This window comes from Oncorhynchus masou, chromosome 30 (assembly GCF_036934945.1).
Source record: "Oncorhynchus masou masou isolate Uvic2021 chromosome 30, UVic_Omas_1.1, whole genome shotgun sequence".
Taxonomy (NCBI): domain Eukaryota; kingdom Metazoa; phylum Chordata; class Actinopteri; order Salmoniformes; family Salmonidae; genus Oncorhynchus; species Oncorhynchus masou.
This window is the reverse complement of record NC_088241.1, coordinates 41102363-41116937: the sequence shown is the minus strand read 5'-3', so window position 1 is coordinate 41116937 and position 14575 is coordinate 41102363. Positions and strand designations below refer to the sequence as shown.

The 14575-nt window shown below is 41.4% G+C and overlaps 1 protein-coding gene across 2 annotated transcripts in view; it reads right to left on the bottom strand.

Annotated features, from left to right (window-relative positions):
* Positions 1-2658: 2658 nt before the first annotated feature.
* The window catches only part of LOC135522621 (cadherin-12-like), a 126102-nt gene continuing 114185 nt past the window's right edge, over positions 2659-14575 (bottom strand). For both annotated transcript variants that reach the window (XM_064949059.1, XM_064949057.1), the window contains exon 11: positions 2659-4099. In XM_064949059.1, coding sequence (XP_064805131.1) covers positions 3555-4099 — 545 coding nt within the window. In that variant the 3' untranslated portion in view covers positions 2659-3554. The remainder of the gene's footprint in view (positions 4100-14575) is intronic.

The following is a 14575-nucleotide window of genomic DNA, read 5'->3' as shown; positions in this document are numbered from 1 at the left end:
CCTTTATGGTAGTGGTAAGATGGGAAGCCACTCCTCAGTAAAAAGCATGACAGCCCGCTTGGAGTTTGCCGAAAGGCATCTAAAGAATTCTCAGACCATGAGTAACAAGATTCTCTGGTCTTATGAAGCCAAGATTGAACTCTTTGGCCTGAATGCCAAGCATCACATATGGACGAAACCTGGCACCATCCCTAAAGTGAAGCATGGTGGTGGCAGCATCACAATGTGTGGATGTTTTCAGCAGCAGACACTGGAAGACTAGTTAGGATCAAGGGAAAGATGAACGGAACAGAGATATCCTTGATGAAAACCTGATCCAGAGCACTCAGAACCTCAGACTGTGGTGAAGGTTCACCTTCCAACATGACAACGACCCTAAGCACACAGCCAAGAATACACCAGAGTGGCTTATTGGACAAGTCTCTGAATGTCCTTAAATGGCCCAGCCAAAGCCCGGACTTGAACCCAATCAAACATCTCTGGAGAGACCTGAATCAATTTTCGCTTTGTGGGGTATTTTGTGTTGATTGATGATGGAGAAAAAAAATAATAAGGATAAGAATAAGGCTGTAACGTAACAAATTATGAAAAAAGTCAAGTGGTCTGAATACTTTCCATATGGAAATGTGCATGGTGCCTCATACAATTGAAATTTTGATAGTCAATGACAACTCATATTTGTCAAATCACATGTGCTCTCTCTTATTGAATTACTCCAGAATTGACAATTTAACTGTCTTAAAACGATAGTAGGTTAAAAAAACTGCATGTACTTATTCCTCATTAGGAAGGGAGTGTATGCGTCTACCAGGGAGTGTATACTGGTATTATGTGTAAACCGCTATCACTGAACATGGACCTTGGAGGTAGTAGACCACAGAGGCATGGTAGAATTATTCCCAAAAATATCATAATCGACAGTATTTGCTTCAGTTTCTCTTTGGCTTTGAGTGCTGTGTGTTTAAAATCCCTGAGCTATTCAGTATCTGTCAGCTGACTTTCTCTCTCTCATATTTATGCAGGAGGGGGAACGTCCCTTATTGCTGATGTCTGTATTTGGTTTGTCTGCGTCTGTCCACTGTCGGTAACAGGGTGACTTTGCTGACATGGCAGTGTTGTGATTGTCAGAAAGGCCACGCTACAGCAGGGGGATGTGCTGGTCCATAACAACAGCCACAGAGATTAAACAATACATTCGTAATTGCAAAAGCCCACTATTCAAACTTGATAAGGAGTGAAGGGGGTGACTATGGTTCATTACACAATAGGTGGTTCAAATCGTGAATTCTGATTGGTTAAAACCTCATTTTCAGCCAATGTCTATTCCACAAATTACCACTGGTTGAATATATGATGTTAAATGCACTGTTCCATCTGACTTTTCAAACCACTGTCTCATCAGCCCAGCCAGGCAATTTATAAACTTGAGCTACATCTAGACATGATCTCACATTTCTTTTAGACTAACATTTCATTTTCAGCTGCGGAGATACACCTTTGGATACACCTTGCTGTCTGTCTCTCCAAAATTTGCAACATTGTTTCCATCTTCAAATACAATCTCCAGCTATCTCATAGTAATGAACATACCGGGACGAGAAAGACAGGCAGGCAGCGTTTCTCAGCCAGTCGAAATAATGAATCAGCTGACATAATTTCTATAGATATACTGTTTACAAAGAAATGTCAATTGAAAAAAGGTAAAACAAAACGAAGTGCAGCTAGTTTGCAGTCTTTACAGCTTCAGTTTGAAGTAATTGTGTTAGCAGTGCTATTGGCTAGTTCCTCTGACGAGAGAGAACATTTACTATGCTAGGCAAAATCACGCCTGATTAGCTTATTTTTATGGATGTATCCAAATAAATGTCACTAGAAAACTGCTTAAACAACTACAAGTGCAGCTACTGTTGTTATTCTAGCTGCACGGTTTGACATGACTGTTAGCTGTAGTTGGCTAGCTAGCAAACAAGGGATAAGAACTTTGCCAGCCGGTCGTGCCCATAGAAAAAGAACAAAAAGACTGAAAGACTGGGTCGTGTCTCTGGCAACCGAACTGATAGAACAAACGACCAGCTGGCTAGGGCAGCAATCCTAGATTTGTGTCGGGACTATAGCTTGTAGAAGGATGAAATGGTATGGATAAATTCATCAAAATATATATTTTTTATGAAAATATGTCAATCATTATTTAAATATGTTGGTAACCCGTTGTATAAATGTGATTATGCCCTCGAAGCCGATGTTTGGAGGACTTCGTCTTGGGCCTAACAACACCCAAGCCATCCTACAAAACACCAGCTTCTCGGGCATTATCACTTAAATAAACAAAGACCACAGAGTTACCACTTCAGTCTCTGGCCTCGGGGTATAAATCTGTTTAGATGGTGCCTGTTCCCATTTCCATCCATCTCATCCATACCGCTCCCCTTTGACAAAATTGTCACCAGAAGTCATAAGACATTAAATCAGATCACATTGGCCATGGACAGCATTTCAGTAGATTGAGGCTATAGGGTCCGTATTCAATCAAAACTGGTATCCTGTTTTCTGGATAAAAATAATATTACATTTTTCACACATAGCCAAACCAGATTGTGTTCTTTCCCAACATTAAAATAAAATAGAACAAAACATAAATAAATTAAACATGGTTGTTTTTTAGCAGTGGTGTTTATTTATGAAAACAGTATTTATTACATTGGCTGAACTGCATTATCTTGGTTAGCCCTAAATTAATTTTAACAACAAGTACAAGTCTATACACCTGACTCACCTGACTGAAATGTCAATTTTCGTGTGGGTCATGGAATAATTAGAAAATCCTCAAGTGTCTTCAAAAATCAAAAATATGTATATGGTTAAGACATAAATAGATAAATATGTTAACAAAGGAAACCAACAAAAACACCCAGACAATAAATAAATAATAATAATAAATAACCTTCAGAATATCTTTGACCAAACTTGGGCCACATTTATGTCTCATAACTTCTCCAACTGAGAGTAGTCTCAAAACGACATGCCTCTGTCTGCCAGTCAGCCTATGCTTGCATGACCGGTTTTATGCCAGTGTCTTTGAGAGAGAGTAAGAGAGAGAGAGTAAGAGAGAGAGAGTAAGAGAGAGAGAGAGAGAGAGAGAGAGAGAGAGAGAGAGAGAGAGAGAGAGAGAGAGAGAGAGAGAGAGAGGGATACAGTATGTGCAGTGAATAAAAAAATCTGAAAACAATTATTTTGAGGCACTTTTAAGGATGTCAAAGAAGAAAATGCTTGCATTTTCTGTGTTTTCTGTCTTTATTCCCCCTAGAAGTGAAGACATAAAGAAGAATAAATAAGACAAAAAACTATATTCAATATAAATGTAATTGAAAGGCTGTCTTTTTCATCTCGCTATCTATCCTCCTTTTAAACATATTGCGATTGACGATAGAAAGAAAGAAATTCAACAAATTGATTTGCAAATCATAAAACCCTGAAATAGAAAAAAAACACAAAAACATTTTGTGAAGAATGCCATTTCATGTCCACTTTTGGAGTCTACTAAGTGAATAACATCATCAATGTCTGTTTTCTGCTGTTGTTGTTGTCGTTGTGTCTGCTTGAGTATGCGACTGCTCTCCGAATATTCCCGCCAGAGTCTTAAATCGAGGACCCCATTTGTTGAGGTAATCATAGTCCTCATCGGCATCTACTACCAGAGACTCGATGGAGCTGAGCGACTCTGCTACAGAGCCCTCTCCCTCATAGGCATAGGTAGCTAGAGAGTCATAGGGTGGGGCAGAGTTGTCCACATCGTTTTCCTTCAGTCGCTGATTGATGAAGTCACGGATATCTTCACTGTCTTGGGAAACAGGAGTTCGTTTTTTGCCGGTTTTGGGGTCGGGTTTGACATCCCGTCGGAGAAGGTCCCGGTTCTCTTTCAGAAGGTTCTCCTTAATGACTTTGGGGTTGCGGAGGGTGCCCATGTCGAAAGCGTGGGTGTCCTCTTCGCCCCCTCCCTCATCGTCGTAGTGGATTACATTGTCACGGATGTCCTCCTTGGATGTCATCAGAGTCTCCTTCTTCTTCTGTCGTCTCAGACCTACGTAGATGACCACGATCACTGGAGAGAGATCACAGAGAGAATAACGCATTAGTGGTTTATGAAACTATGAATCACTCTTAATGGTATTGGAAGCCTAAATGCTGCTATATGATGTTGCTAATACAGCATTGGAGAGAGATCAAAGATGATAGATGACACATTAGTGGTTGATGAAAAGTGTGAGATAATATAAAGTGCAACTTGCATTGGGGAAATGTAATTATCCATTGTTTATGTTTTTTTGGTGGCTTGAGAAGGTAAACATTTCCTTGGTATGCATTCATGTGACTTGCCAATGAAGAAGTTACCAAATCTCCCACACATATTGTTCCTTAGCAACAGACGTTATGTACTGAGTACTGACATGACAAAAAACATGACATAGTCTTCTGACATTGCATTGTAGTCAAGCACTGATCACGGCATGGGGGTGGTATTCTTAAGAATGTACCTACACAGATCCTTCCAATTTCCCTCTAACTGGAGCTGCCAATATCGAACACACATCTCCCACACTCATTTTGTAAAGTGAGGGGGATGAAAGATTATTCCACTGTTTTTTCCTCCTCGCTGTGGTAAATACAGTACATTTCCTATATGGGTCTTCAGTTGGACTATTCACAAGGGAAAGGAATGCACAGTTCAACACATGTATAGAAAGTATTCAATTATAATGAAGAAACAAATTGGTTGAAAATTGACCAAAACAATAGAAAGCATGAGAGCTGTAATCTTGACTGCCCTTCTTTTCCTTCTCCTTTGCCTTCTCTTATACGATATTAGTCAAACAGTGCGTCAGCTCCCCCCACTGGTCAAGGTTTGACATGCATGGTCATTATTATTTGGACAGTTCTTTCTTGGGTGGTAGCTGGGTGTGGTCTAATTATAATGGTCTGGGGAGGTAACGCTAATGCCAGACAGGCCCTCATGCCAGCCAGTTTGACAGACAGCTTGATTTCCCCCATCATTTACACGCAGGAAGGAACAACTGTGTCAGCTTGACATATCCACCACAAAAACTAACTGGCTTTCAAAAAGAGAGTTATCCCTGTAAGTTGTGATTCACTCTGGCACTTTCTCTGGGACAGCGTGACTTGATGGAATAACATCGATGCCAGCCATAGCCTCAGGGCATGCTGACTCTGAGTTCTGATAACAGTCCTCTCACCAAGTAGTCAACCCTTTCAACACTAACTCTACATTCACAGAGAGCAAAGTGGGTGAAGAAGGCCATGTTCATACTAACAAAGACTCACTCTCAACATGAAAAATTACTCCTTGAAGTTGGCTAGACTAATTCATGAAAGAACACTCGTTGAACAATCTCTAAACCCCATTATTTTTGTGTACGTGTAATTTCTAAAAAGTTGAGATCGTGGAGACTTGAAGTCATGGTGTGGTCCAAGTAACACATTAATAGAGAATTATCCTGGGTACATGCACATCTTAGATGCAAGGGCATAGTATTAAATGATGTGGCTAATAGCACTAGCGGCAAATAGCGAATTATGCTTTCTGAATCTCAAGATTATATTGACATTATTAATTCAAATCAAATAAACCTTTATTGGTCACATACACATGGATAGCAGATGTCAATGCGAGTGTAGCGAAATGCTTGTGCTTCTAGTTCCGACAGTGCACTAACATCTAACAAGTAATATAAACATTCCACAACAACTACCTAATACACACAAATCTAAAGGGATGGAATAAGAATATGTACATATAAATATATGGATGGGCGATGACCAAGCGGCATAGGCAATATGCAATAGATGGTATAAGATTTAGTATATACATATGAGATGATTAATGTAAGATATGTAATCATTATTAAAGTGGCAATATTTAAAGTGACAAGTGATCCATATATTAAAGTGGCCAATGATTTGAGTCTTTATTTAGACATCAGCCTCTCTGTGTTAGTGATGGCTGTTTAACAGTCGCTCGGTCCCAACTTTGATGCACCTGTACTGACCTCGCCTTGTGGATGGTAGCTGGGTGAACAAGCAGTGGCTTGGGTGGTTATTGTCCATGATGATAATTTTGGCCTTCCTGTGACATCGGGTACTGTAGGTATCCCAGAGGGCAGGTAGTTTGCCCCCGGTGATGCGTTTCACAGACCGCACCACCCTCTGGAGAGCCTGCGGTTGTGGGCGGTGCAGTTGCCGTACCAGGCGGTAATAGAGCCTGACAAGATGGTCTCGATTGTGCATCTGTAAAGGTTTATCAGGGTTTTAGGTAACCACATTTATTCAGCCTCCTGAGGTTGAAGAGGCGTTGTTATGCCTTCTTCCCCACACTGTCTGTGTGTGTGAACCATTTCAGTTCATCAATGATGTGTACGGCGAGGAACTTAAAACTTTACACCTTCTCCACTACTGTCCCGTTGATGTGAATAGGGGGGTGCTCGCTCTGCTGTTTCCTGAAGTCCACGATCATCTCCTTTGTTTTTGTTGATGTTGAGTGAGAGCTTGTTTTCCTGACACCACACTCTGAGTGCCCTCTAACCCTGTAGGCTGTCTCATTGTTGTTGGTAATCAAGCCCACTACTGTTGTGTTGTTTGCAAACTTGATGATTGAGTTGGAGGCGTGCATGGCCGTGTTGTCATGGGTGAACAGGAAGGGGCTGAGCATGCACCCTTGTAGGGCCCCAGTGTTGAGGATCAGCGATGTGGAGATGTTGTTGCCTACCTTCACCACCTGAGTGCAGCCCATCAGAAGTCCAGGAACCAATTGCACAGGGCGGGGTTGAGACCCAGGACCACGAGATTAATGATGATCTTGGAGAGTACTACGGTGTTGAATGCTGAGCTGTAGTCAATAAAACAGCATTGTTACATAGGTATTCCTCTCCAGATGGGATAGGGCAGTGTGCAGTGTGTTGGCGATTGTGTCGTTTGTGGACATGTTGGGGTGGTATGCAAATTGAAGTGGGTCTAGGGTGGCAGGTAAGGAGGAGATGATATGACCATTGACTAGTCTCTCAAAGCACTTCATGATGACAGAATTGAATGCTATGGGGCCAATAGTCATTTATTTCAATTATTTTTCCTTCTTGGGTACAGGAACAGTGGTTGCCATCTTGAAGCATGTGGGGACAGCAGACTGGAATAGGGAACGATTGAATATGTCCGTAAACACACCAGCCAGCTGGTCTGCAGATTCTCTGAGGACGCGGCTAGGGATGCCGTCTGGGACAGCAGCCTTGCGAGGTTTAACACGTTTAAATGTCTTACTCAGATCAGCCATGGAGAAGGAAAGGGGGGCCCTCAGTCCGTGGTAGCGGGCCGCGTTGGTGGCACTGTATTATCCTCAAAGCAGTCAAAGAAGGCGTTTAGTTTGTCTGGAAAAAAGACATTGGTGTCTGTGACGTGGCTGGTTTTCTATTTTTAGTCCGTAATTGCCTGTAGACCCTGCCACATATGTCTTGTGTCTGTGCCGTTGAATTGAGACTCTACTTTGTCCCTATACTGACATTTCACTTGTTTGATTGCCATGTGGGGGGAATAACTACACTATTTATATCTGACCATATCCTAGTCGTCTTTCCATGGTTAAATGCAGTTGTTTGCGCTTTCAATTTTGTGCGAATGCCGCCATCTATCAACGGTTTCTGGTTATGGTAGTTTTTCAGAGTCACAGGGTATACAACATCTCCAATGCACTTCCTTATAAACTCACTTACCGAGTCAATGTATAAATCCTTGTCATTCTCTGAGGATGCCTGGAACATTTCCATGTCCGCGTGATCAAAACCATCTTGAATTACGTATGCATGCATCATAACACACTTGGTTGATATGAAGCTGATACATAAACGTACACTTTAACAATGAGAACAGTGATACATCTAGTACTTTATAATGTTGCCTGGAACAGTGATATTCAGCATTTTGAGTCAGTTCAAGGTTGGATTGCCTCTGAGTGTCCTGTGTGATCTGAGGCATAGGTTGATGGAAAAGACTTGTGTACTTCAGACCTTTTTAAGTTATGTACAAGCAAGTAAGTAGATTAAGGCCTAGTTTCAATCATATCAAGCATTTACTGGCGATAGCAGACCCCAGCGTAGCGGATGTTTGGGCTGTGTTGGAGATGGAGCCCTCAAATTGGTGAGCAGTTGCTCTTGCAATCATTGACACAAAGCCACACCCGCCCCACTCCTGTAGAAATTCAGAGCAAGAAAGTGTAGGCTATATAGAAATAATTACGCTGAAATTGAAAATCATTAAACAACATAATGAGGATTTATATCATCCTAATGGAAGTTTAGATTACATCTCTCATTCCAGTGTTAGAACTTGTAAACAAGGCTGCATGGTATTTCTGTAAATGCAGCTCCATGGAGCCAATGGCAATGTCTGTTTTAGGTATAATGCCGGGAGCCACTTGTGACAGCTCTAAAGCAGTTCCACCCCTGACACTGTCAAAACAACTGCTATGTGGAAATTGGCTGAAGAGGATCTGATTGAATCGAGCCCTTAGTAAAGTAAGTAGTCTTGCATGAGTGAGCTGGAAAGGCTTATAGGAGGAGGAGCTTATCTATTTTTTTCTGTAGCTTGATGTACAAGTACACCACCTGGACAGGAAACTAGTATATCTCCTTATTGCTGAGTGCCAAGCAGAGAAGCATCAGGTACAGTTTTTACAGTCTTTGGTATAACTTGGCCAGAGGTCAAACTAGCAACCTTCCAACCTCAGAGTGGATACTCTAACCACAAGGAAACTGAGTTAATGCAGGTTACACATAGCATAATTGTAAGCAACGATATGCAATGATATGACATTTGGATCGCTGTCTTGTTATCCAGGTCCCGGGTGGTCCTATGTCTCCTCCTACACCTTAGTCAGTAGATCAAATAATTAATATACTATTTGTAATTACAGCCTATTTGATTGCAATGCAATATACACCTAATCCTGTAACCCGGGTGCTGTCAGCGTGAGCTAGCTGAGCTTGGGCCAGCATCACTCCCTGAAGTAGCATGCAGAGCCGAGCAACACAAGGCAGAGCAATGCAAGGCAGAGCAGACCAAAGCAAGCAAAGCAAGCATGGCATAAGGAAAGCAATAAACGCAAAGAAATGACAGCACCCTCGCTCAAAACAATAGCATCTTATAGATTACGTCATTGTAAGATCACAAGACCTCAGAGATGTAAACATCACCCATGCCATCAGAGGTACTGAAGTCTGCTGGACAGACCACCGCCTAATCAAATCTGTGATGGCCATCAGACTGGCCCCCAAGCAGAGAAAGCAACCCATAACCCAAAACCATAACCATCATGATTATATTTCCCAGCATACTCTATTGGAAGTTGATTGTTTTAACTGTTTGTACATTAATTGATTAATTAATCTTGCTTCCAAAATTTAAATAACATAAATTTTTCGAAACTAATCCAATCTGCTACTTGGATGTATTGCACCCTTTACTCAGTACTTTGTTGGAGCACCTTTGACCGCAATTACATCCAAGAGTCTTCTTGGGTATGACAATACAAGCTTCGCACACCTGTATTTGGGGAGTTAATCTCATTCTTCTCTGTAGATCCTCTCAAGCTCTGTCAGGTTGAATGGGGAGAGTCGCTGCACAACTATTTTCAGGTCTCTCCAGAGATGTTCGCTTGGATTTTAGTCTTGGCTCTGGCTTGGCCACATAAGGACGTTCAGAGACTTGTCCCGAAGCAACTCCGGCATTGTCTTGGCTGTGTGCTTAGGGTCGTTCTCCTGTTTGAAGGTGAACCTTGATCCCAGTCTGAGGTCCTGAGCAGGTACTGAAGTCTGCTGGACAGACCGCCGCCTAATCAAATCTGTGATGGCCATCAGACTGGCCCCCAAGCAGAGAAAGCAACCCATAACCCAAAACCATAACCATCATGATTATATTTCCCAGCATACTCTATTGGAAGTTGATTGTTTTAACTGTTTGTACATTAATTGATTAATTAATCTTGCTTCCAAAATTTAAATAACATACATTTTTCGAAACTAATCCAATCTGCTACTTGGATGTATTGCACCCTTTACTCAGTACTTTGTTGGAGCACCTTTGACCGCGATTACATCCAAGAGTCTCCTTGGGTATGACAATACAAGCTTCGCACACCTGTATTTGGGGAGTTAATCTCATTCTTCTCTGTAGATCCTGTCAAGCTCTGTCAGGTTGAATGGGGAGAGTCGCTGCACAACTATTTTCAGGTCTCTCCAGAGATGTTCGCTTGGATTTTAGTCTTGGCTCTGGCTTGGCCACATAAGGACATTCAGAGACTTGTCCCGAAGCAACTACGGCATTGTCTTGGCTGTGTGCTTAGGGTCGTTCTCCTGTTTGAAGGTGAACCTTGATCCCAGTCTGAGGTCCTGAGCAGGTACTGAAGTCTGCTGGACAGACCGCCGCCTAATCAAATCTGTGATGGCCATCAGACTGGCCCCCAAGCAAAGAAAGCAACCCATAACCTCTACACAGAAATACAACATCTACAAACAACAAGCAGAAGAGCTAAATGACTCTGTCCATCTGAACGAAACCTCCCTGAATTCAACCCTGATTGCAACACCACCGATGTTCAGTAAGACTGGGAGGCCTTGAAGGAAGCCATCCACAAGGCATTTGCAGATACTTTCACATGTGAGCCTCCGACATTTAGTGAAATGATACTTAATCACATTCAGTTAATTATAGGTGTGACTAAATGGACGTGACTGGCATGCCAACCCATAACTTTAAACATTACCCTGACCTTAACCTTAACCCTGCCCTTAATCTTAGCATCTAACCATAACCAATTAGGTAATTCATCATTGGTTTGCAAATTGATCCCTTTAGTTTTTCCTGATCGTATGCTCTGTTGTGGAGTCTGGGTGGAGGGAGAAAAATAATAATTTTATGGCTAAAGATGAAATTCTTTTGATTATTCTGTATGGGTCATGGCCATACTTGACCTACTGTACACTGTAAAAAATGAACCAGTTTTAATAGCCGACCATCACACAATATCACAAAGTGATATTTACATCCCCTCTCTGGCTTTCTCGCTACTACACCAAATTGGCTAATGTTTTTTAATTAACAAGTGTATACTTTTCAGTGTAACATTTCTAGCGTTGATTCAGGTGTTAGATTAACTCTGTAAATTTCAAATTAACACTCATTGGTGTAAAAGCAGCCCAGTGTTGGTGTTAATAACCAGTGTCAAACCAAAACCACGACCATCATGACTATATTTCCCAGCATACTCTATTGGAGGTTGATTGTTTTAACTGTTTGTACATTAATTGATTAACTAATCTTGCTTCCAAAATTTAAATAACATACATTTTTTGAAACTAATCCAATCTGCTACTTGGATTTATTGCACCCTTTACTCAGTACTTTGTTGGAGCACCTTTGACCACGATTACATCCAAGAGTCTTCTTGGGTATGACACTACAAGCTTCGCACACCTGTATTTGGGGAGTTAATCTCATTATTCTCTGTAGATCCTCTCAAGCTCTGTCAGGTTGAATGGGGAGAGTCGCTGCACAACTATTTTCAGGTCTCTCCAAAGATGTTCACTTGGATTCTAGTCTTGGCTCTGGCTTGGCCACAGAAGGACATTCAGAGACTTGTCCCGAAGCAACTCCGGCATTCTCTTGGCTGTGTGCTTAGGGTCGTTGTCCTGTTTGAAGGTGAACCTTGATCCCAGTTTGAGGTCCTGAGCACTCTGGAGCAAGTTTTCATCAAGGATCTCTCTGTACTTTCCTCCATTCATATTTTCCTCAATCCTGACTCGTCTACCAGTCCCGGCCACTGAAAAACATCCCCATAGCACTGTGCTGCCACCACCCTTCTTCGCCGTTGGGATGGTGCCAGGTTTCCTGCAGACGTGACGCTTGGTATTCAGGCCAAAGAATTCAATCTGGGTTTCATCAAAACAGAGAATCATCGTGTTTCTCATGGTCTGAGAGTCCTTAAGGTACCTTTTGGCAAACTCCAAGCTGGCTGTCGTGCCTTTTACTGAGGTCTGGCTTCTGTCTGGCCACTCTACCATACAGGCCTGATTGGTGGAGGGCTGCAGAGATGGTAGTCCTTCTGAAAGTTTCTCCCATCTCCACGGAGGAACACTGGAGCTCTGTCAGAGTGACCATTGATTTATTGGTCACCTCCCTGACCAAGGACCTTCTGCCCCGATTGCTCAGTTTGGCCAGGCTCTTGGAAGAGTCTTGGTGGTTCCAAACTTCTTCCATTTAAGAATGATGGAGGCCAATGTGTTCTTGGGGACCTTCAATGTTGCAGAAATGTTTTGGTACCCATCCCCCCATCTGTGCCTCGACACAATCCTGTCTCGGAGCTCTACGGACAATTCCTTCGATCTCATGGCATTTGTTTTTGCACTAACATGCATTGTCAACTGTGGGATTTTATATAGACAGGTGTGTGCATCTGTGACCACGAGAGATCCCGAAAATCAGTCTCCTCACGAAAACGTCTGTAGCTTCCGCATGGTTTGGCTTACAAACTAAGAGAACTCCATTGAAAGCTGCTACTCTTTGCTCTAGGACAGACACAAGCCGCACAAGACTCGTCTGAAGGTCCAGGTACCAGTTAAAAAAATTAATGGAAGTATATTTGGAGATGTGCCTAAAATAAGGGGATAAATACATAAAATAAAAACGGTTTCCTGATCTTTCTTATATCTCTCAGATATAGGACAGACACTTCAAAACACATTTTTTGGGGGACTATCTGTTGTTCCATGTAGTGAATCTCATTTTATTAGTGATCCCTTCGCACGCCAATACTGTTAACGGGATTGATTTGACAACATCCAGTGAAATAGCAGTGCGCCAAAATCAAAAACAGAAATACTCATAATATTAATTCATAAAACATACAAGTGTTATACATCGGTTTAAAGATGCACTTCTTGTTAATCCAGCCACAGTGTCAGATTTCAAAAAGGCTTTACGGCGAACGCAAACCATGCTATTACCTGAGGACAGCACCCCATCAAACAAACACATGAAAATCAAATTTCAACCCGCCAGGCGTGACACAAAAGTCAGAAATAACGATATAATTCATGCCTTACCTTTGAAGATCTTCTTCTGTTGGCACTCCAATAAGTCCATTAAACATCACAAATGGTCCTTTTGTTCGTTAAATTCCATGTTTCTGCAATTTTCGTCGATTTCTCAGCAAAGCATGGTGAGGAAATGGGAGCTTTTTCGCCTACAAAAATAATATTTTTGGAAAAAAGGAACATTTGCTATCTAACTGGGAGTCTCCTGAGTGAAAGCATCCGAAGTTCTTCAAAGGTAAATTATTTAATTTGGATTATTTTCTTATTCTCGTGAAAATGTTGGCTGCTGCCAGCAGAGCCTAGCATACCATTATGCCATGATAAACTTACACAAATGCTTGTTTAGCGTTGGCTGTAACGCATATTTTGAAAATCTGAGATGACAGTGTTGTTAAGGGGGGTGAAAATTAAAATAGCTAAATTATCCTTGGTAATACCATCTTAAACTTCGTAATAAATCTTGAGTCTTGGGTCTATTTTTCTAGAGTTTATTTTTCTCCATTTCCGCCTGACTGATGTGCCCAAAGTAAACTGCCTGTTGCTCAGGCCCTGAAGCCACAAAATGCATATAATTGGTACCATTGGAAATAAAACACTCGGAAGTCTGTAGAAATGTTAAAATAATGTATGAGACTATAAGACAATAGATATGGTAGGTGAAAATCCAAAGGAAAACCAACCGAAATTCTGTTTTTGAAAGCCCATGCTCTTCCAATGGAACGTACGGGGGAAAGATTAAATCTAGCTCCCTGTATGTAATTCCTGTGGCTTCCACTGGGTGTCAGTAGTTTTTGTTCAATGTGTCAGGCTTGTTTGTTCCAAAACGAGGAAGAATAATGAGTTTTGATACAGGGACACCGACTTGGAATTTCGTGTATGCGACCGCTAAGAGGACATGCACCTGCTAATATAATTTTCCTATTGAACATACTTCTTTCCGTATGAAATATTATAGTTTAATCATGTTTTAGGGTAACTGAGGATTAAATAGAAATGTATTTTGACTTGTTTTTAACAAAGTTTAGCGGTAGCTTTTTGGATTCCTTTCTCTGCATGTTGAATGAGTGGATTACTCAAATCGATGGTGCCAACTAAACAGACTTTTTGGGATATAAAGAAGGATTTTATCTAACAAAATGACACTACATGCTGTAACTTGGACCCTTTGGATGACAAATCAGAAGAAGATTTTCAAAAAGTAAGTGAATATTTAAACCCTATTTATGAATTTATGAAACCTGTGCAAGTGGATAATATTTTTATGTGGAGCGCCGTCCTCAAACAATTGCATGGCATGCTTTCACTGTAAAGACTAGTGTAAATTCGACAATGCAGTTATCTTAACAAGAATTTAAGCTTTTAACCGATATAAGACACTGGTATGTACCTAAATGTTTAATATCCATCATTTTATAATTGTTTATTTG